At 47.6% G+C, this 24,872-nt stretch overlaps 1 protein-coding gene across 1 annotated transcript in view; it reads right to left on the bottom strand.

Annotated features, from left to right (window-relative positions):
* Positions 1-24,872, bottom strand: part of LOC124619333 (protein phosphatase 1 regulatory subunit 14C) — a 542,581-nt gene that overhangs the window by 26,371 nt on the left and 491,338 nt on the right. Inside the window, exon 3 of the mRNA XM_047145641.1 lies at positions 24,695-24,781. Within this exon, the coding sequence (XP_047001597.1) occupies positions 24,695-24,781 (87 nt within the window). The remainder of the gene's footprint in view (positions 1-24,694; positions 24,782-24,872) is intronic.

Here is a 24,872-nt window from a genome sequence, read left to right as displayed (position 1 = left end):
GCCTTGTTATCCTTCTTAAAAATAGGTGCAATAATTCCCTATGTCCAACCATCAGGAGGCTTTCCTTATGCCCGTACCATCCTCGTTATTCTATACAGCCCCTGAATTCCAGTAAGTTCCCTGAATTCCAGTAAGTTCTGTGGCTTTGATCATTTCTACTGTGGTGTCATCTACTCCAAGAGCTTTGACATTTTTCGTTTTTAATGCAGTTTTCTTTACATTCAACATATGCATAGCTTCTCTTTCTATTTCCTCTGCGATGGTATTATTTCTTTGCGTTCCTCTATTTCATTACGTGTGTTTGTTTCATCCTGTCCTTCATACGTGCTTTTGTAAGTATTCTTTCCATAGTTTCAAAGCTATTACCTCTTTGTCGTGAGGAACTGCCAACGGCATGAAGTAGGGGATTTTCTGTGAGGGTGAAGCAAGCGGCGACTGTACGTGCCCCGAGACCGCTACGGTTGCTATGAAAGACCTACAGGAAGCCTGAAAAATGGGTGGCGGCCAACAGGGCTCTGCTGAAGCTACGGCGGGCTCCGTAATCTGCTTTCAACAATCAAACGAGCCTCGGATCAAAATGAGTAATACGATATGGCTGTCCAAACCATCACATAATACGCGCCGTGTTTACTCTTGGGACGCAAACTCCGCCGCAAGTCGTAAAAAGTGTGAAACGAGTCATCCGACCCATTGCATTTCTTCCCTTGCTCCATAGTAGACGTTTTGTGGCTTCGGCACCACGGTTTCCTTCTACGGGCATTTGCATCACGGATGAATGTTTTTGGAATTCCAACTCGTCCTGAAAATTTTTGCTTATGGAATTCCCTTCGTGTTGTTTTCTTGTTGACAGGCGTCGCGAGAGCAACATTCAGTTCTCCAGTGACTTTTGCAGCTGTCGTCCCTTATTTTTTTGTCAAAATGCTCTTCGTTGGCCCTCCGTGACTCTCACTCAACACACACTTTCTTCCGCGTTGAGATTTAGCGGATTTTGTTTTTCCGTTTTCCTTGCAGGAGATACAAATCTTCGATCGGTGCCTCTCGAAACACCGAACACTTCTGCTAAATTGGTTACGGAAGCACACACTATACGAGAGAGAACAATTTGCCCACGTTTGATGTCACTTACCAGACACTTGCAACGTATCGAGGACATCGCACATGTGTCGTACGTGGTCAAATACAACAGCTCACCATTCAGACTTAACTCACATCTGCATTTATGTTCAAGAAAGCATTTCTCGCGGTGCTTCAATACTTTTGTCCATCCCTGTACTTCTCACACCATTCCACATTGCAATTGGGCAATTCAAGAGAAACTCGTGCTATCTATTGAAATAGCTAGACAAAGAAATAGTACATGGGTCACTGATTTTATTAGCTGAAGTAGTCCGTGTGGCCGTTCAATACGTAACGCAACACATTTTTTTGTCAACCGGTTTCCCTTAAAAAAATGAGGAATTCATTGTGGGACATCATGTTGCCATCGAATTTCTTTCGGCGGAAAACCTGAACACTGCAGATATTCACAGACGCCTGAACAACGTCTACGAAGGCCTGACAGTGAACAAAAGCACTCTGAGTCGTTGGGCGAGACGTCTGTGATCGCTGCAAGGTCGCGTTAACGTGTCCCTCCTGCGTGCCGACCGGCCGCGCGCTGCTGTGACTCCCGCAGTGTTGGAATGTACGGACACTCTCATTCAACGGATCCCAATCAAAAACGTCGCTGTAAAACTGGACGTCTCAGTTAGTAATTCTGACAAAGACGTCCACCAGCTGGGGTACTCAAAGACGTGTGCCTGCTGGGTTCTTTGCTGCCTAACAGAAGGCCATAAAGAGAAACAAAGGACCTGTGTCGCAATGCTTGCACGTTACGATGTTAATCGTGACAACTTTTTGTCGAACATCGTAACAGGCGATGAAACGCAAGTTCATCACTTCGAACAGGAAACAAAACGTCAATCCATGGAGTGGCGCCACACCACCTCCACCGAAGAAGAAATCCACGCTGGACCCTCAACCGGTAAAGCCATGACGACTCTCTTCTGGGACTCTGAAGGGTTATTCTGTTTGATGCCCTCCTTCATAGTGCTACCGCGAACAAATTGAAGAAACGACTTCAGCATGTTCGTCACCACAGCAATGCAAACGAACTTCTCCAACACGACGCAAGGCGGCCCTATCCGAGTCCGCGCAGCCGACAGGCTGTCACAAAACTTCATTGGACCGTTTTCCCTCGCCCTACAGCCCGCATCTCGCACCTTCCGATTTCCATCTGTTTGGCCCAAAGACGAGAGCACTACGCGGAAAGCACTACGTGGGTGAAGGGGAGGTTATTGACGTAGCAAGACGTTGGCTCCGACGTCGACCAGTACAGTGCTACCATGCGGGCATACAGGATCTCCCAGTAAGCCGTCGCATAGAACGGCGATTGAAAAATAGAGTTTTGTAGCCAGAAGAGAGGGGAATAATATAGTGTAATGCAATCCTTAATAAAACCAACCTGAAACTTCCTGGCAGATTAAAACTGTGTGCTGGACCGAGACTCGAATTCGGAACGTTTGCCTTTCGCGGGCAAGTGCTCTACCATCTGCGCTACCCAAGCACGAGTCACGCCCCGTCCTCACAGCTGTAGTTCTGCCAGTAACGTCGTCTCCTACCTTCCCAACTTTACAGAAGCTCTCTTGCGAACCTTGCAGAACTAGCACTCGTAAAGTAAAGCTGCACAAGTAAATCTGTGAGGACGGGGCGTGAGTCGTGCTTGGGTAGCTCAGTTGGTAGAGCACTTGCCCGTGAAAGGCAAAGGTCCAGAGTTCGAGTCTCGGTCCGGCACACAGTTTTAATCTGTCAGGAAGTTTCAATGTATGTGATGTCAGATCTGTTGTCATTAGGACGATCTACTATCATCTCTAAGGTCTTGGTATTGTTGATTTCAAGACCACACTCTCCGCTTCGTTCAGCTAATCTTAGCATGATGGTTTTCAGTTGATGCTCGTCTGTCTGTCTGACACTGTTAATTATTCTGCTATCTACAAAATCACCTACGAGATCTGAAACTATTTATTCTGAATAATATCTGAAAGCATCTCAAAAAATTTGTTCTTCATTTCAGACAGGGTCAGAGTTGGGTTTTTTCGTTAAAATAAGTGAAATTTGTCGTGGCTTGAGAAGTTTCGTACTGGAGGACTGAGGGGGCGGAATGCTCGTCGGGAACAGAAAATGTCAGGTTCCGATTGGTGTATTGCTGGCACGAGCTGTCCAGCTTTCCAATACAAACCAGTGAAACCTGTGAACAGAAAGTGCACTGAGCTGCCGTCGCCCCGCTCAATGTGCTGCGACGCCAGCGATGCGCCCCCGACCAGCGCACGAGCCGAGTGGCATGCGCTGGCATCCCGGCGGCGGTCCTCGGCACGTCCGTGGCTCCTAATTAGTGCCCCCTCGGTCCCGCTATGGATTTCCTATCAGCCGCCAGAGACAACCGCGCTCGATATGCTGGGCCGCCCACAAGCTCGTCCGAGGTCACGACGCCCTCTACCCACACGACGTTTAAAGCGCCCGCGAAACGTGGGCGGCAAAAGAAGAGAACAGAAGCCTTTGAAATGTGGTGCTACAGAAGAATGCTCAAGATTAGATGGGTAGGTAAAGTAACTAATGAGGAGGTATTGCACTAAATTGGGGGAGGGGGCAGGAGGAGGGGAAGAAATTTATGGCACAAGCTGATTTAAAGAAAGGTTCGGTTGAAAAGCGCAAGTGATTCCAAGATACAAGAAAGGTAAAAGAACGGACCCGCAAAATTACTGACCAATATCTCTAACTTTTGTTCGCTGCATAATTCTTAAACATATTCTTGGTTCAAATATAATAAGCTTTCTTGAGGCTGAAAAGTTTATGTGCACGAATCAGCATGGTTTTAGAAAGCATCGCTCGTGCGAAACTGAGCTCGCCCTTTTCTCACATGATGCACTGTGAACTATGGATGAAGGGCAACAGGCAGACTCCATATTTCTACATTTCCGGAAAGCATTTGACACGGTGTTCCATTGTAGGCTGTTAACGAAGGTACGAGCATATGGAATAAAAAATTCACAGATATGTGAGTGGCTCCAAGACTTCTTAAGTAATAGAAGCCAGTACGTTGTCCTCGACGGCGAGTTTTCATCAGAGACAAGGGTATCGTCAGGAGTGCCCCAGGGAAGTATGATAGGACTGCTGTTATCTATATACATAAATGATTTGGCAATCAGGTGGGAAGCAGTCTGCGATTGTTTGCTGATGATGCTGCGGTCTACGGTAACGTGTGGAAACTGACTGCAGTAAGATACAAGACGACTTAGGCAAAATTTCCCGTTGGCGTGATGAATGGCAGCTAGCGCTACATGTGGAAAATGGTTCAAATGGCTCTGAGCACTATGGGACTTAACATCTGAGGTCATGAGTCCCCTAGAACTTACAACTACTTAAACCTAACTAACCTAAGGACATCACACACATCCATGCCCGAGGCAGGATTCGAACCTGCGACCATAGCGGTCGCGCGGTTCCAGACTGAAGCGCCTTTAACCGCGTGGCCACACTGGCCGGCTACATGTGGAAAAATTTAAGTTAATGGGTATGAGTAGGAAGAACAAACCTGTAATGTTCGGATACAGTATTACTAGTGTCCAGCTTGACACAGCCAAGTCGTTTAAATATCTGGTCGTAACGTCACAAAGCGATACGAGGTGGAACGAGCATGTGAAAACTGTGGTGAGGAAGGCACATGGTCGAATTCGGTTCATTGGGAGAATCCACCGTAGGACGTTGGTGCGAGTACTGCTCGAATGTTTGAGATCCGTACCAAGTCGCACTGAAAGACGACTTCGAAGCAATTCAGAGGCGGGCTGCTAGACTTGTTACAGGGAGGTTCGAACAAACACGTAAGTGTTACGGAGACGTTTCGGGAATTCTAATGGGAATCCCTGGTAGGAAGGCGACCTTCCTTTCGAGAAAATTTATAGAACCGGCATTTGAAGCTGACTGCCGAACGGTTCTACTGCTGCCAACGCACATGGTGCGTAAGGACCACAAAGATACGATACGAGGAATTAGGGCTCATACGGAGGCGTATAGACAGGAGTTTTCGCTAGCTCTATTTGCGAGTGGAACAGGAGGGGAAATGACAAATAGTGGAACAGGGTAGCCTCCGCCACGCACTGTACAGTGACTTGTGGAGTATGTAGTAGACGTAGATGTAGATGTAGATAGGGCACTTCCTGAGACATCAAGAGTCCGTGCCTTTTGCAACAGATGGAAATGTGGAAAAGAAAGGGTAAAAATCGTAGATGATCAATGCTTGAATACAGTAGCAAGTTCAAATACATGACGTCTATAGTAGTTATGCAGAGATGAAGAGCTTCCACACGATAGACTAGCACGGACAGCTGCATCTAAACAGTCTTCGGACTGCAGACCACCACAACTATGTCAGTTCTATGCGTTGAAAATTTTATATAAATAATAATAATAATAATAATAATAATATTAATAATAATACCCTGGTAACACACTCATGTAGCCGGACGGCAATTTAAAAGTGTACCAGGACTTCAGACATGCACCTGCGTCAAACAAAAAATTAATTACGTAACTTTTTTTTTTTTTCGAGGTCATAATTAAAACTTTAAGAATACCCACTGTATTCCCAAGAACAAAAATGCGACGTATTACTAGACAGACCGAACCGCATATCAGGCTGAAGCGGCAGCTATCTTGGTAGTGTGGCTAGGTTGAAGTAGTGCGCGTTTGATACCTCACACGGAAAGAGAACGTGTACAATGTCTTCGCGGGCAAGAGCGACGGCTTGCTGTGAAAGTCCCTTAATTTACTAGTGACGAGAATATTAAACGGATCGCAGTGCAGAAAGAGTGTGTTAAAACTGAGTAAGTCGATGAGATGCAAATTCTGGTAACATGAACACGATGCAGAGTATAGAGGAATCCAAGTATTCAGCGCAAAAAAGAGGAAGTAATGTGCTTACAAAAAGTATACCATTGGCGATACACAAACTTGCATTATTCGTCTGCAATTTCCGCGATGTTATTAACAATGTAAGAACATACCTACTTAGAGAAACTTCACACCTTCTGTCACACAGAACTGGACTTTAAGGATAACAGGGAAACAATGTCTATGGAATTTCGCTGTAGAAGATGCCACAATATGAGTCATCATGCACCGACAACAGTGCATAACTGCAAAAATAGAAGATTATATTTTTATGAAAAAATAAAGCATCAAAATTAATCCACTCAGTAGTTTATTTAGCTGAAACGTGAATACTCAATGAATAAACGTTAGTAAATTTCAGTGCGTAAGCATTATTGTCACACGAAAGTGATGGTCGACGTTTAATACTTGCGTACGCATGCGGCAATACGGATTTCTTCCGTTCTTGGTTTACTTCTCATATATGAAAAAAATGGTTCAAATGGCTCTGAGCACTATGGGACTTAACATCAGAGGTCATCAGTCCCGTACAACTTAGAACTACTTAAACCTAACTAACCTAAGGACGTCACACACATCCATGCCCGAGGCAGGATTCGAACCTGCGACCGTAGTGGTCGCGCGGTTCCAGACTGAAGCGCCTGGAACCGCTCGGCCACTCCGGCCGGCCTTCATATATGACTCAAACAGCAAAGTGTCTAAGTATTATTGAGAAACAGACATAAAAAATTTAAAAAATAAAAATTATAAAAGGAAAACCACACACCGTGACGTAACTTATTGTAAAATTACACCCATGAAGTTGAAATGCAGCAAATTGTCTAAGAGAAATACAAAGTTGTGTTTCCTTAACACCTTTTCTTTCGCTGTCTTTCTGTCATGCAAAACACTGTGCAATAGGGTCGTTAGATCTTAAAATATTTTCAGATTTCATAGCTAACTAGTTTTTAATATTCACTGGATATTTGCATTCGTTGGATTCTGGTAAGGAACCTGTTTCGTTGCATTTTTATGGAAGCACAGATTGCTGTTAAGAATTGGCCATGAAAATATGGCCAATGATTTTTATAGTTACTGCTAAATGTTATTTGTCGGAGAAGTTACGTACCTTAATGTAGTCCTTAAATTACTCTTATTTCACTAAGGCTACTGTGATGACTAAAAAATGTTTATGTTAGTAATTGTAAGTAGATAAAAACTGATTATGATTGAGAAGCATTTTATATAATGTAGTTCCTATTAATTTTCATATTTTCAAAATACGGCTATTGGAGCACAACCCATATTTTCCTGAGTGTAATGATGTGTCGCATTTACTGCAAAATTTATTTATTGTCTAAATATAACAACTTACAGATTTCGCATGTGCTAGAACTTCCGGTTTTAGAATCTCGTATTGTAATACGCGTATCCTGTATGCAGGGTATTTGGGGTATACGTACAGATACTGTGACCACTGGTACCGTAATATGTACCCACTTCAGTGTGTTTGGTTTCTTTTTCTTTTTTTCCCCCCCTCTGCGTCGAACGGTCTTCTCGGGAACACATCACGTAATTTACAAACTGATGTTTACTGCACGGTGGTAACTTCGTCTCGAACTAGACTACACCTGCTAGTGCACACTATCCGTTTTGTGTCCAAGTTTCAATACCTGACCTATTGTTCATGGCAAAACAAACATTGATGGGGTGCTTGTGGGACGCGTACTTGGAGGTACTAGGTAAACTAAGAACATACTCGTCGTAGTAGCTATCATTGTTAGACTGCAAATGAAGTAATTACTGATGCAATGTCGTTCAGAACACTGTCATGAGTCATCAATAGAAATATATGCACTTACAACCACTGACACACTATACAGATGCGTCTAGAGAGCTGTGTTATTTCAATCTGTGGTGGACAGACAATTGTTCTACATGTGGTAATTTATGACAGTGTGCGTCTGTCAAGCCAAATGTTCAACTCGGAATAACACATTTGTTACATAGCTCAATTCACATAATTAATAACCGCGTTCATGTTAGTGCACAGTATCGCTATAAGTTGTATACTGTTGGACACTATTCAAAGTACATAGTTTGTTGTTCAGAAAATAAAACTTTGTAATACAATACTCTCGTGTTACTGAAATAATGCTTATTTGTGCCAAAAAGCATGACCACCGCAATCCGTGACAGCGTTTACTAATAAATGTTCATCTGCGTACAAGGAAAATACTGTTGAAAATATTTTTCCTGAAATCATCTAAAGAGCATGTCTAACGTTGCAACAATGACATTATTTGAAACACATCGAAGCATGTCGCTTTGACAAACCATTGTAGTTAGTCGTTTCGGATAAAGCTCCACATCCCAACACGTAGGCAAATAAAATCACCCTCCTCTAGTTCGCTGAAAAGGGCTATGTAGTAAGTAGTTCTGGCTAATAGTAAGTAGTCCTGGCTGGCCATTGATCACATATCTTATGAGCCAGAATTGAAGAAAGCCGAGCTTTGGGCATTCGTTCAGAAGCACCAATCTTTTCCTGTTTATCTGTGTATCCTTTTCAAAGGAACGAACTCGGACCCGCCTTACGCGATTTTCATTTCCCCCATCAGTCTTTTGACTGGTTTAATGCGGCCCGTCACGATTTCCTCTCCTGTGGCAATCTCATCTGCGAGTAAGCATCTCCGAGCAAGCATCTTCGAGTAAGCGCTTAGCATCCGACGCCCCTAATTACACTGGTGTGCAACACTTAAGGACTTTTGCATGACGTGTCACTGCCAAGTAACACAGCTCGATGAAACTGGAACCATACGCAGAAAGGTGGTGGTGGTGGTGGTGGTGGTGGTGGTGGTGGTGGTGGTTGTTGGGATGTTTAAGGCGGACTAAGCAGCTAAGGTCATCAGTCCCCCATTCCAAAAACAGGCGAGACGAAAATTTGCGGAGCAGGTAAAACCCCAAGGGGAAGGAGAATCCTCCCCAGGCACTGAAAGAACACAAATGCGGCAACGAACACTACAGACAAGAAGAGTACAGATGAACACCAGACAGAAAGAAACAGAAGAAAAGAAGATGGCTGGAGACTGGTTGACTGACCACGAGAACAAAAAAAAGGGAAAGAGTCAACCATCCGACTACACACCAAAATCTGCAACCAATTATGAGAGACTCGAGGACAAGAGACACAGAAAGGGAAAGGTGCAGGACCTCCCTAAATGGAACCATAAAAAGGACTACCTTGGATAAAATTTAAAACGTCATCAGCCATGGAGGCATCGTCGCATAAAACCAAAGGCAAAGTGCCCGGGAGATCAAAAGACTGCCGGATGGTGCGCAGTCGGGGACACTCCAACAAAATGTGGGCGACCGTCAGCTGGGACCCACACTGACACAGGGACGGGGGGGGGGGGGGGGGATACTCCTGATGCATAAGATGGCCTTGCGTCAGGTAGGTATGGCCGATGCGGAGCCGACACAGGACGACAGAGTCCCTGCGAGAAGCCTGCAGGGAGGACCGCCACACATCGGTCGTCTCCTTAACAGCCTGCAGTTTATTCGGGGATGTCAGGCCAGGCCACTCATCATTCCACATCCCAAGCACCTCACAGCGCAACACCAACTGCAGATCATGAGCCGGGAGGCCGATCTCTAAAGCTGGGGCGTCGATCACCTCTTTGGCCAGCCCGTCGACACGTTCGTTTCCCGGGATGCCAACGTGACCTGGCATCCAAACAAAGACCACCGAACGACCAGAGCGGGTAATGGCAGAAGCAGACTCCTGAATAAATGATACCAGAGGAGAAAAGGGATACCAGCAGTCGATAGCCTGGAGGCTGCTCAGGGAGTCACTGCAGATGACGATGGACGTACCTGAGCAGGAACGCATATGTTCAAGAGCGCGCAATATGGCCACCAGCTCTGCAGTAAAAATACTGCAGCCAGCCGGCAAGGAGCGCTGTTCAACATGGGCAGCGTGAGCAAAAGCGTAGGCAGTACGACCATCAACCAGGGAACCATCAGTGTAGACAGTCCCACAGCCCAAAAATGAGGCGAGGAGCGCAAGAAAACGGCGACGGAGGTCCACAGGCGGAACTGAAGCCTTGGGTCCCCGTGCCAAGTCCAGGCGGACGGACGGACGGGGCAGACACCAGGGAGGCATAGGTGCATGGACCCGGGAGGGAGGCAGAAGAGGGAATGACCCCAGTTCCGACCGCAGGGACTGGACGCGGACAGCAATGGAAAGCCCAGACCTAGATCGCCGCTTGGGCAGATTGAGGACCATGGCAGGGAAAAGCAGGCGATGATTGGGATGGCCCTGCGAGCAATGCACGTGGACAGCATAGTCGGCGAGCAGTCGATGGCGGCGAATCCACAGCGGGGGAACCCCGGCCTCCACCAGTAGACTATCCACGGGGCTTGTACAGAAAGCGCCAGTTGCAAGTCGAACCCCACAGTGGTGTATGGGGTCCAAGAACGTCAACACTGAGGGTGATGCAGACCCATAGGCCAGGCTCCCATAATCAAGCCTGGACTGCACAAGGGCTCTGTGCAAGCTCAACAGTGTGCAGCGATCTGCACCCCAAGATGTGTGGCTCAGGCAGCAAAGGGCGTTGAGGTGCCGCCAGCAATTTTGCTTCAGCTGAGTAATATGAGAAACCCATGTGAGCCAGGCATCAAAGACAAGTCCTAAGAAGCGGCTAGTGTCTACCACTTCAAGTAGGTGGTCGTCGAGGTAAAGTTCAGGATGAGGGTGGACGGTCCGATGCCTGCAAAAGTGCATAACTCGAGTCTTGGCTGCAGAGAACTGAAAATCATGAGTCAGAGCCCAGGATGCTGCCTTGCGAACGGCTACTTGCAGCCTGCGTTCGGCGACTCCCGTAGTTGTTGAGCTAAAGGAGATGCAGAAGTCGTCGGCATACAAAGAACCCCCACGGCTGCAGCCAGACCATTAATGGCCACTAGAAATAAGGAGACGCTCAACACCGAGCCCTGCGGGTGCGGGATCCCATTTTCCTGTATATAAGATGAACTAGAGATGGCACTGACTTGCACCCGGAAAGAGCGGCGCAATAAAAAGGTTTGAAGAAAAGCCGGGAGCTGACCATGAAGGCTCCACTCATGCAACGTAGCAAGGATGTGATGCCTCCATGTGGTGTCATACACCTTCCGCTGATCAAAAAATACAGCAACGAGATGCTGACGTCGGGCAAAGGCCGTACGGATAGCAGATTCCAGCCGCACCAAATTGTCCGCAGCAGACCGGCCCCGACGGAAGCCACCCTGGGATGGAGCGAGGAGACCACGCAACACAAGGAACCAACACAAACGCCGCCCCACCATACGTTCGAGCAATTTGCACAAAACGTTGGTGAGGGTAATGGGACGATAGCTGTCCACCGCCAGTGGGTCCGCAACGGGCTTCAAGATGGAGACAATAACACCCTCTCGCCATTGCGACGGGAACACGCCTTCGCTCCAAATGCGGTTAAAGATGGTGAGGATGTGTCTCTGGCAGTCCCTGGAGAGATGCTTCAGCATCTGCATGTGGATGCAGTCTGGTCCTGGTGCTGTATCAGGGCAATCGGCGAGGGCAGCGAGGAATTCCCTCTCGCTGAAAGGAGCATTGTATTTTTCAGAATGACTTGTGTGGAATGATAATGGCGTCTGCTCGGCTTGCTGCTTTAGAGAGTGAAAGGCGGGGGGGGGGGGGGGGGGGGGGGTAAGTTGCAGTCGCAGAGCTCGTAGCAAAGTGAACGGCAAGGTGTTCAGCAATGGCGGCAGCGTCCGTGCAGTCAGCGCCATCCAGGGAGATCCCAGGGACACCCATAGGGGTCCGGTACCCATAAATCCGCCGGATCCGGGACCACATGAGCGAGGGGGAGACACGGGAGCCCAAGGATGAGACATACCTCTCCCAGCACTCCTGCTTACACCGTGCAATAAGACGACGGGCCAAGATGCAGAGCCTCTTAAAGGCGATGAGGGTCTCCAGAGACGGGTGCCGCCTATGACACTGAAGAACCCGCCTACAGTTGCAAATAGCCTCAGCAATCTCTGGCGACCACCAGGGTACAGCCTTCCTCCGAGGGAGTCCAGAAGAGTGGGGTATGGCTGCCTCGGCCGCAGAAATGATTGACGTGGTCAAGACACGGACGACCTCATCAGTGTCACCCTGTGGGGGAGACTCAGTGGTGGCAGTGGAAGTAAAAGCCAGCCAGTCAGCCCTGTTGAGAGCCCAGCGGGGCAGGCGCCCAGAAGAATGACACTGGGGCAGTGACAAATAGATGGGAAAATGGTCACTACCACACAGGTCAGGATGCACTCTCCAGTGGAGGGATGGGACAAGTCCGGGGCTGCAAAGAGAGAGATCGATGGCCGAGAACGAGCCATGGGCCACACAGAAATGCGTGAGAGCACTGGTGTTCAAGAGGCTAAGGTCGAGCTGAGCTCCACGGCACGACCGCGGTCATCGGAGACAGTCCCACCCCATAGAGGGTTGCGGGCATTGAAATCGCCCAGAAGCAGCAATGGTGGCCGGCGCTGAGCCAGCAGTGCAGCCAAGACATGTCGGGGGAGCTCCCCATCCGGAGGAATGTAAACAGAGCAAACAGTAATAGCCAGTGAGAGCTCAACCCTGACAGCGACTGCCTCTAAAGGCGTCAGATGGGGTACTGGCGAGCTACAGACAGAGTGGTGAACAAAGAGGCAAACTCTACCTGACGCTCGTTGACAGGCAGCGCGGTTCTTATAGTATCCCCGATAACCGCGAAGGGCGGGGGTCCGCATTGCTGGAAACCAAGATTCCTGAAGAGCAATGCAGAGAACAGGGGAAACACTCAGAAGCATCCGGAGCTCAGGCAGGTGGCAGAAATAACCACCGCTATTCCACTGGAGAATGGAAGCAGTAAGGGACTGGGAGGGCGTGAAGGCGACTAAGAGGCAGACGGCGCCTCAGAGCCAACTGCAGCCACCGGAGGAGAGTCAGCTGTGTCCATAGGAAAGGCCACTGAGGGTTCCGTGAGGGCGAGATCCGCGGCAGAGGCGAGGATCTCCACCTCATCCCCGGAGCCAGAACTATTTACAGCAGGCGGTACTGAAACCGCCGGAACGTCCTTCTTCTTGGACACATTCCGTTCCTTCTTCTCGCGCCTGTCCTTAGGGTTAGAGGGCTGGAAGAGCTTCTGTGAAGGAGCGTCGGAGTCTGACGACGACGCAGAAGCCCTACGACCAGCAGGTGGCGGAACCTTAAGCCACTGGCTGACATCCGGCTGGGTAGGAGAAGAAACAGAGGAAGGGAAAGCCCCGAGGGACCCCTTCCGCGAGAGAGGAACCAGCAGAGGCAACGCTGGCGGAGAAGGAGGGGGAGGGATCGAGCCCCCTGGGTTTTGAGCAGATGTCACTCCCGAAGCAAGTATGGGGGGAGCGACAGAAGAGGGTTTGCCCCCAACTGCTAAGGGGGCAACAGAGGAAGGCTTGCCCCCAGACACTAGGGGGGCAGACAGAGATGCACGGCCCTGAGGGCCCACCGAAGGCGGCACAGATGAGGCGACAACTGCCGCTCGCGAGGGCGACGATAACGTGGCTGCAGCATAAGATGTTCGAAGGGAAACAGGATACAACTTTTCAAATTTCAGTTTTGCCTCTTGATAAGTAAGCCGGTCCAGGGTCTTAAATTCCATTATCTTCCGCTCCTTATGAAGAACGGGGCAATCTGGCGGGCATGGAGAGTGGTGCTCCCCACAGTTGACACATACAGGCAGAGGCGCACATGGAGAATCGGGATGAGAGGGGCGTCCGCAATCTCGACACGTGGCGCTGGATGGGCAACGGGAGGACATATGCCCAAACTTCCAGCACTGGAAGCACTGCATCTGGGGGGGGGGGGGGGAGGGGGGGAGACGTATGGCTTTGACGTCACAACGGTAAACCATTACCTTGACCTTCTCGGGCAATACAGCACCCTCGAAGGCCAAGATAAAGGTACCAGTGGCCACCCTGTTAGTCTTGGGTCCTCTATGTACACGAAGGACAAAATGTACACCACATCGTTCCAAGTCGGCTCTCAGCTCGTCGTCGGATTGTAACAACAGGTCACGATGGTAAATAATCCCCTGGAGTGTGGGGAGTGACGGTAGCAAGGACGTCACCCAGCTTATCACACAAGAGCAACGCTCGTGACTGGGCTGGGGAGGACGTCTTGAGGAGGATGGACCCATTCCTCATTTTAGACAACCTCGCCACTTCCCCAAACTTATCCTCCAGGTGTTCCACAAAAAACAGAGGCTTCGTCGTAAGTCCTGCTGCAGACAAGGTATTGTGGTACGTAAGGCTTCCGCTTGGCACTAGATCTGCGTCCCTCCCACGGCGCAGCCAACTAGGGGAACGACTGAGGGTCATATTGCGCAGCATCAAAGTCAATTCTGCCTCGCTTAGGGACGCTGGTGGCCGTGCGACCACCAGCTTGGTGTGATTTATTGTGCTTCATTGCGCCACATCCGCCCAGATGCCACCTACTCCGAACGAGGGCTCTCCCCAAGGGCGCCACCCAGCCAAAGCAACGGGTACCTGGCCGATATCCCGTTGCCCGGGGTCCCCGTGCCCCAGACAAGATGGGCACATACTCCTTGGCACTGTAGTGCGATCCCTGTGTGGTCAGGGGGCTACCACCAAGAGGGTACATGACGACCCCACCACAACGGACTGGCTACCATGCTGGATTTTAGGTGTTGAAAGGGTCCACAGTTGTCGGGGGCGCTAAGAAGGGGATAGCGCACAAGACGAGAAGGAGGCAACCCAGAAGACGTTGGGTGTAAATCCCGCCACACGACAGTAGGTGGCTTGCAAGATGGTGGTGCATGATGGACCAATAGAAAAACACCACGTAAGGCGTCCTTCCCCAAATGGCACGCACAACGGAAATTTGGAAAAACGGAGGTCAAACCCAAGAGGGGACCATCACATTAAGGCCGAAACGTTTGAGACTCCTTTTAGTCGCCTCTTACGACAGGCAGGAATACCGCGGGCCTATTCTTACCCCCGAACCCGCAGGGGGAGACGCAGAAAGAACTGCTACAGCATAGTGCAGAAGGTAACTGACAACTGACGTGTTGCAATACGTCTCGCTAACGTATCCCACACGTGTTAGATGGAATTTAAGTCGACAGAACGGCCAGTCCAGCCCATTCGCTGTACTTTGCAGCCAGCGTGGAAGCACGTTGCAGAACAAGTACCGTCCGTTGTGATCACATGGCCTATTAAGGAACATGCCCCGCCTTTTATCATATCCAAGGGACCATAATAAACACATGTGACTCAAGTGTAATTATTGCCTTTGAATGAAAATCTCATTTGCGTCCGTCTCACTGCGTGTTTCTTTCACTTACCTTCTGTACTATACCGTACTGTACGTCTGTGTGGTCCAAGTTTCATCGCGCTATGTTACTTGCTAGAGACAGGCCTTGTGAAAGTTACTTTCATCTTTAAATTTTGCACACCAGTGTAGATCATTTCCTAACGAGAAACTGCTTACCGCCACGGGAGGACGTTGCTGAGTATGAATTGTCATCCGTGGTGATCTACATCTACATCTACATCTACATCTACATCTATACTCCGCGAGCCACCTTACGGTGTGTGGCGGAGGGTACTTATTGTACCACTATCTGATCCGCCCTTCCCTGTTCCATTCACGAATTGTGCGTGGGAAGAACGACTGCTTGTAAGTCTCCGTATTTGCTTTAATTTCTCGGATCTTTTCGTTGTGATCATTACGCGAGATATATGTGGGCGGTAGTAATATGTTGCCCATCTCTTCCCGGAATGTGCTCTCTCGTAATTTCGATAATAAGCCTCTCCGTATTGCGTAACGCCTTTCTTGAAGTGTCCGCCACTGGAGCTTGTTCAGCATCTCCGTAACGCTCTCGCGCTGACTAAATGTCCCCATGACGAATCGCGCTGCTTTTCGCTGGATCATGTCTATCTCTTCTATTAATCCAACCTGGTAAGGGTCCCATACTGATGAGCAATACTCAAGAATCGGACGAACAAGCGTTTTGTAAGCTACTTCTTTCGTCGATGAGTCACATTTTCTTAGAATTCTTCCTATGAATCTCAACCTGGCGCCTGCTTTTCCCACTATTTGTTTTATGTGATCATTCCACTTCAGATCGCTCCGGATAGTAACTCCTAAGTATTTTACGGTCGTTACCGCTTCCAATGATTTACCACCTATGGCATAATCGTACTGGAATGGATTTCTGCCCCTATGTATGCGCATTATATTACATTTATCTACGTTTATGGAAAGCTGCCAGCTGTCGCACCATGCATTAATCCTCTGCAGGTCCTCCTGGAGTACGTACGAGTCTTCTGATGTTGCTACTTTCTTGTAGACAACCGTGTCATCTGCAAATAGCCTCACGGAGCTACCGATGTTGTCAACTAAGTCATTTATGTATATTGTAAACAATAAAGGTCCTATCACGCTTCCCTGCGGTACTCCCGAAATTACCTCTACATCTGCAGATTTTGAACCGTTAAGAATGACATGTTGTGTTCTTTCTTCTAGGAAATCCTGAATCCAATCACAAACCTGGTCCGATATTCCGTAAGCTCGTATTTTTTTCACTAAACGTAAGTGCGGAACCGTATCAAATGCCTTCCTGAAGTCCAGGAATACGGCATCAATCTGCTCGCCAGTGTCTACGGCACTGTGAATTTCTTGGGCAAATAGGGCGAGCTTAGTTTCACATGATCTCTGTTTGCGGAATCCATGTTGGTTATGATGAAGGAGATTTGTATTATCTAAGAACGTCATAATACGAGAACACAAAACATGTTCCATTATTCTACAACAGATTGACGTAAGCGAAATAGGCCTATAATTATTCGCATCTGATTTATGACCCTTCTTGAAAATGGGAACGACCTGCGCTTTCTTCCAGTCGCTAGGTACTTTACGTTCTTCCAGCGATCTACGATAAATTGCTGATAGAAAGGGGGCAAGTTCTTTAGCATAATCACTGTAGAATCTTAAGGGTATCTCGTCTGGTCCGGATGCTTTTCCGCTACTAAGTGATAGCAGTTGTTTTTCAATTCCGATATCGTTTATTTCAATATTTTCCATTTTGGCGTCCGTGCGACGGCTGAAGTCAGGGACCGTGTTACGATTTTCCGCAGTGAAACAGTTTCGGAACACTGAATTCAGTATTTCTGCCTTTCTTCGGTCGTCCTCTGTTTCGGTGCCATCGTGGTCAACGAGTGACTGAATAGGGGATTTAGATCCGCTTACCGATTTTACATATGACCAAAACTTTTTAGGGTTCTTGTTTAGATTGTTTGCCAATGTTTTATGTTCGAATTCGTTGAATGCTTCTCTCATTGCTCTCTTTACGCTCTTTTTCGCTTCGTTCAGCTTTTCCTTATCAGCTATGATTCGACTACTCTTAAACCCATGATGAAGCTTTCTTTGTTTCCGTAGTACCTTTCGTACATGATTGTTATACCACGGTGGATCTTTCCCCTCGCTTTGGACCTTAGTCGGTACGAACTTATCTAAGGCGTACTGGACGATGTTTCTGAATTTTTTCCATTTTTGTTCCACATCCTCTTCCTCAGAAATGAACGTTTGATGGTGGTCACTCAGATATTCTGCGATTTGTGCCCTATCACTCTTGTTAAGCAAATATATTTTCCTTCCTTTCTTGGCTTTCTTATTACACTTGTAGTCATTGATGCAACCACTGACTTATGATCACTGATACCCTCTTCTACATTCACGGAGTCGAAAAGTTCCGGTCTATTTGTTGCTATGAGGTGGTGGTGGTGGTGGTGGTGGTTAGTGTTTAACGTCCCGTCGACAACGAGGTCATTAGAGACGGAGCGCAAGCTCGGGTTAGGGAAGGATTGGGAAGGAAATCGGCCGTGCCCTTTCAAAGGAACCACCCCGGCATTTGCCTGAAACGATTTAGGAAAATCACGGAAAACCTAAATCAGGATGGCCGGAGATGGGATTGAACCGTCGTCCTCCCGAATGCGAGTCCAGTGTGCTAACCACTGCGCCACCTCGCTCGGTTGCTATGAGGTCTAAAACGTTAGCTTCACGAGTTGGTTCTCCAACTATCTGCTCGAAGTAATTCTCGGACAAGGCAGTCAGGATAATGTCACAAGAGTCTCTGTCCCTGGCTCCAGTTCTGATTGTGTGACTATCCCATTCTATACCTGGTAGATTGAAGTCTCCCCCTATTACAATAGTATGATCACGAAACTTCTTCACGACGTTCTGCAGGTTCTCTCTGAGGCGCTCAACTACTACGGTTGCTGATGCAGGTGGTCCATAGAAGCATCCGACTATCATATCTGACCCACCTTTGATACTTAACTTAACCCAGATTATTTCACATTCGCATTCGCTAATAACTTCACTGGATATTATTGAATTCTTTACTGCTATAAATACTCCTCCACCATTGGCGTTTATCCTATCCTTGCGGTATATATTCCATTCTGTGTCTAGGATTTCGTTACTGTTCACTTCCGGTTTTAACCAACTTTCCGTTCCTAATACTATATGCGCACTATTTCCTTCAATAAGAGATACTAATTCAGGAACCTTGCCCTGGATACTCCTGCAGTTTACCAATATTACGTTAACTTTTCCTGTTTTTGGTCTCTGAGGACGGACGTTCTTTATCAACGATGATAATGTCCTCTCTGGTAAGCCGTCAGGTATTTTATCGTTTCGCCCAAGGGGGGGTCCCTCTAACCTAAAAAACCCCCGTGTGCACGCCACACGTACTCTGCTACCCTAGTAGCTGCTTCCGGTGTGTAGTGCACGCCTGACCTGTCTAGGGGGGCCCTACAGTTCTCCACCCAATAACGGAGGTCGATGAATTTGCAACCATTATAGTCGCAGGGTCGTCTGAGCCTCTGGTTTAGACCCTCCACACGGCTCCAAACCAGAGGACCGCGATCGACTCTGGGCACTATGCTGCAGATATTAAGCTCAGCTTGCACTCCGCGTGCGATGCTGGTTGTCTTCACCAAATCAGCCAGCCGCCGGAAGGAACCAAGGATGGCCTCAGAACCCAAGCGGCAGGCGTCATTCGTTCCGACATGTGCTACTATCTGCAGCCGGTCACACCCAGTGCGTTCAATAGCTGCCGGAAGGGCCTCCTCCACATTACGGACAAGACCCCCCGGCAAGCACACCGAGTGCACACTGGCATTCTTCCCCGACCTACCCGCTATTTTCCTGAGGGGCTCCATAACCCGCCTAACGTTGGAGCTCCCTATAACTAATAGGCCCGCCCTCTGTGACTGTCGGGACCTTGCCGGAGAATCGGCCACTGGCCCAACAGGCGAGGCATCCTGTGGTGGCTCGGAAACGATGTCATCACCACTAGGAAGCACCCCGTACCTGTTGGAAAGGGGTAAGGCAGCTGCCACGCGGCCAGATCCCACCTTTGCCTTTCGGCCAGGCACGCGCGAGCCCACCACTGTCCGCCATTCACCCTGGAGTGATGGCTGACCGGTAAGATGCTCACTGCCGGAAGACGCAGCGACATCAGGGGTTCCATGTGATTCCAAGGCCACCGAAGTAGGCATAGGTCTCACCACAGTTGCCCCAACGCCACTACGAGCCGACGCCTGCGCCTCGAGCTCGATGAGCCTAACAGACAAAGCCTCCACCTGCCCCCGAAGAGTGGCCAATTCTCCTTGCGTCCGCTCACAACAACCACAGTCCCTACACATGACTATGTTTACCCTACTCTATACGGTGACAAATTCCCAAGATAATCTTCTGATGAGCTACTCTGATAATCAAGAAACACTCACTGAAATACGAGACGCGAAAACTACGCTAGGTTTTCCCAGAAAAACTATTTAAAAGCTAAGCGCAGCAAATAAGTACAAAAACGCTTTATACAAACAGTACTCGCTGCTGCTGGTGCTCTCGCTCTGGCTGTCACAAGACAACTGCTGATTCAAGTGACTAGTGGCTAACGGTCGCGAAACAAACAAAAGACGGTTTTAGGGCGCTTTCTGTTCTAAACGATCAAGAAAACACTAAGAAATCTAACACGAAAACTACGTAAAGTTTTATCAAGAACTGTTAGTTACTATGCAGAGCAGATAAACACAAATAGAATCCCTTCCTTAGTGGATGGTCGTAAACAAAATGCAAAATAAACGCTTTATACAAACAGTACTCGCTGCTGCTGGTGCTCTCGCTCTGGCTGTCACACACCCTATTAAGAATCATGTCCAGAAGACCACCATAAATCGCGGCAATTTCCCTGTAAGTATTGTCTATGAACAAAAATGCTGTTTCTGTTTGTATCATTGCGCATTTCTTCCTTCTGTGCCGTCTCATAGCACTTCTTTCTATGTATAGCTTTAAGTTTCTATACATCTATAACGTATGGCTCCCTCTATACACATCCTATCATCACGTCCCTTCTTCAAGTCAGTATTTTCCACATATTCCAGTTTTGTAGACTTCCTCATTTCTTAACTTATCCGTACGCCTAATTTTCAGCACCCACCTACAACCTTTTTTTCTTTCTTTTTCAAGGTATGCCCGCTTTGCCTATGCTACTCTGCGTCGCCCGTCGCGAATGATTTTGATTCCCACTTCGTCTGTTATGTGATGTCCAATTTAAATTTGTCTGTAGTCTCATTCCTGCAAATCTCAAATATACTTCAGTCAGTTTTTAGCTTAGGTGATTTAAGAAAACAGGATTCTAAATGTTTGGCTGTGGGTATGAACACCTCTCCTCCCGCAGTCCGAGCCTTGTTCATAAATCACTGCGGCACAGCGCTTGTAACTATTATACAAAAGTCCTCACAGATAAATGTTGGCAGCCGATAGTAGCTCGAAGCTGCCTGGTGCCACGACAAATGTAAGCTATTAATTGTGTGTCTGTTAAACATAAATTTATTGTGCTGCCGTTCACAAGTGTATACAGGTGCGAATATTACCGGACCATCAGTTCAACAAATCACGGTTCCAAAATATTGACACGAATTATTTATCTCGGATAAAATCAGTTTGGGTTCCGGAGAAATGTACGAACTAGCGAGGCCATAATGACTCAACGACTCGTCCTAGATGATTTACTGGAGAAAGCAAACCCACATTGTATAGCATTTGTTGATAAAAACTGAGCACCAGCTGAAATCCCACTGGAACGCACCATCATTCATAAAGTTCCTGCAGTCACTAATTAGGAGAGCGCATTCCAGTAAATGAGAGTGAGAATTTGGCAACAGTTCCAAGATGTCCCAAGGTGGAGAGGGTTTAGCACTGCTGCAAGAGTATTTATATCTCCGAGTACATTTCTAAGAACTTTAACGCATACATTACAACTCAGCCGTAAACCCATCCTTATTACTCGCCTCTCAATGCCTCTCGATGAATAGGAAGAATCCACTCAGGAAACTACAGTTCTAGCAACGGAAAATTCTACGACCAATAAAAGAAGAGGATAACACCTACAAGAGCAGATACAACACAGAGCTGTTCAGTCTCCAAGAGGATAGTCATATCGATGAGGAAAAGGCGCCTGGCATTCTGAGAAGATTTGACCTGCTTGAATCTCTGCAGCCTCACGAACAATACCTTCACCAAGAAAGGTGGAGGGAAAGCCTCCAAGAACAAATGAATCACCACAGTGAAGTCAGACCTGGAGCGACATGTAATTCCATTAGAAATCACACAGGACCGGTCCAAATTCCGGCAGATCACTCTCTAAGGGGTATTCCCAGCGTCCCTTACAAGCAAAAATAACAGAGGAACCGAAGTGAAGTACAGAGGAGAAAAAGCACGAAGCTTGCTCACAGCCAGAAAATGAAGGCTTTCTGGGCTAAACAGAAACAGAAGAGTTGCGTAAAGAGTCAAAACGAACCCCGCGGTTCAAATTAGGTCTAAACGAAAAGATTCAAAGAAAGCTTTTGACAACGTTCAATGGAATACGTTCTTTCAAATTCTGACGGTACCAGGGGTAAAATACAGGGAGCGAAAGGTTATTTACAACCAGTGCAGAACACAGACTGCAGTTAAAGGAGTCGAAGGACAGGAAAAGCCAGATTTGATTTGAGTGAGACAAGGTTGTAACACATCGCAACGCTATTCTACCTGTACAAAAAGCAAGCAGTAAATTTCGAAATGGAATTTAGGTTCAGACAGAAGAAATTAAAACTTTATTGCTTGCCTATGCCACTGTACAAGTCAGAGATAGCGGGCGACGTGGAAGACCAATTGAATGGAATGAGTAATATCTTGAAAAGACGTTAGAAGAAGAGTAACAAAAACAAAATAAGACTAATGGAATGTAGTCTAATTCAGATGACGCTTATAAAATTGGATTAGGAAATTAGGCACTAAAAAGCGATGGATGAGTTTTGCTATTTGGGAAGAAAAATAACTGACGACGGCGGAAGCAGGGCCTAGCACAAGGAAATCAATTCCGAAACTAGAAAAATTTGTTAACATCGAAAAAAAATTTAAGTATTTTTCTGAAAAATTTAAGTATTTTTCCTGAACTTTTTTTGGACCTATTTTTCTGGAGTGCAGCCTTATACAGAAGGGCAACGAGGACGGTAAGCAGTTCAGACACGAACAGAATAGAAGCATTTGAAATGATGTGCTACAGAACAATGGTAAAGATAACATGGGTGGACCGAATAACTAATGATGTGGAAGTGAATCGATTTCGAAAAAAAATTTTGAGGGATAGCGCGATTAAACGCAGGGATCGGTTGAAAGGATACATCCTGGGGCGATTTGGCAATGGAAGAAAATATGTGGGGTAAAAGTTGTAGATGGAGGTCAAGGTTGAACAGAGCAAGCACGAATGCAGGCTGCAGTAGCTGAGCACAGATGAAGAGGTTTACACAGACGGACTACCGTGAAGAGCTATACCAAACAACTCTTCGGACTGAAGACCAAGACCGAGACCACCACCACCACCACCACCACCACCACCACCACAACCACAACCACAACAACAATGCTGTTACGTTCGTACTTTTGATGATACGTATTTCACTTTTAGAATTACATTACACCGTACTCCTAATCGATACTGATGGTACGATTCTTGAAATCCGATGGAAGAAAAGAAAGAACAGTTCGAAATACAGTAACGGAGAGAAAAATGGCAACGAAAACTAATAAATGTAGAGTAATGAAATTTATGGAATACATCTGTCTAGATAGTACATTTAAATAATTGACGCTACAACATCGTAGGTTAACGTAAGCGCAAGATAAGCCATTGCAAATGTGAAATATTGGTTCGTCAACAACCAGTATAACCCCAAGAATGTTGAATTCAAGCACGCAAACGTGCATTCATTGTGCTGTAGGTTGGTCAATACAGGAACGATTATCGCTGTTTTTGGATGACGCTGGAGTTGTAGACCGATGGTGTCCCATATGTGCTCGACAGGAGACAACAGATCTGGTAATCGAGCAGGCCAAGGCAACATGTCGACACTTTTTAGAGCATGTTGGGTTACAACAGCGGTATATGGGCGAGCGTTATCCTGTTGGAAAACACTCCCTGGAATGAGATTTTCACTCTGCAGCCGAGTGTGCGCTGATATGAAACTTCCTGGCAGATTAAAACTGCGTGCCGGACCGAGACTCGAACTCGGGACCTTTGCCTTTCGCGAGCAAGTGCTCTACCAACTGAGCTACCCAAGCACGACTCACGCCCCGTCCTCACAGCCCCACTTCTGCCAGTATCTCGTCTCCTACCTTCCAAACTTTACAGAAGCTCTCCTGCGAACCTTGCAGAACTAGCACTCCTGAAAGAAAGCACTTGTCCGCGAAAGGCAAAGGTCCCGAGTTCGAGTCTCGGTCCGGCACACAATCTGCCAGGAAGTTTCACTCCCTGGAATGCTGGTCGTAAGTGGCAGTCAGCGTGCATGGGACAGCTACGAGACTGCTCCTGCTGTCATATAAAATCGTGCCCTGCACCATAATTCCAGGTGTAGGTCCAGTTGGTTGCAGGCCCTCAACTGGCTTCCTTCCAACCAACCCTCGATCGTCACTGGCACCGAGGCAGAAGCAGCTTTCATCAGAAAATACAATACACCTCCATCCTGTCCTCCAATGAGCTTTCGCTTGACACCACTGTAGTCGCAAATGACGGTGGTGTGGGTCACTAGAACGCACGTTATAGGGCGTCTGTCTCGGAGCTGTCCTTGAAGTAACAGATTCGTTACAGTTCGTTGTGTCACTGTGGTGCCAACTGCTGCTCATATTGCTGCTGCACATGCAGTACGATGTGCCAGAGCCATACGCCGAACATGATGGTCTTCCCTCTCGGTAGCGCCACATGGCCGTCCGGGGCCCGGTCTTCTTGCGACCGTACATTCCCGTGACCACCGCAGCCAGCAATCATGTACAGTGGCTACATTCCTGTCAAGTCTTTCTGAAATATCACAAAAGGAACAACCATCTTCTCTTGTTCAAACTCAGTTAGGTGTTGATAATGGCATCTTTTTCGCCTTAATGGCATTCTTGCCCACCGTTACAGCGCAGCTAGCAAAATTTGAACATACACATTTGAACATCATCTTTCATATGTAAAAACACGCCTACCAACTTTTGCTTACGTCGCACAACTCCTTCTTGGAGTTGCGATTCTTTTTTTCCGTCATTGTACTTCGCTACCGAAAGGTCATTCTACAAGCGGGAAGTCGCGCTGTTGGTACTTGCCTGCAGATGTCGCCGCCTCTGATCGTCGCTGTCCATGTCTAGAAGCTCGTCGATATCCACTTCCACTTCGCGCGTCTTCGAGTTCTCCTGCAACATAAAGATAATACCAGTCAGCAACGCATCGACGCCTCTAGAGAACAAGCGCGTTGCTGGTAGCAATTTTACTTCCCCCAAAACG

The sequence above is a fragment of the Schistocerca americana genome, chromosome 6 (assembly GCF_021461395.2).
Source record: "Schistocerca americana isolate TAMUIC-IGC-003095 chromosome 6, iqSchAmer2.1, whole genome shotgun sequence".
Lineage (NCBI taxonomy): Eukaryota > Metazoa > Arthropoda > Insecta > Orthoptera > Acrididae > Schistocerca > Schistocerca americana.
The sequence above is the reverse complement of the archived record's forward strand: the minus strand, read 5'-3'. Positions and strand labels throughout refer to the sequence as shown.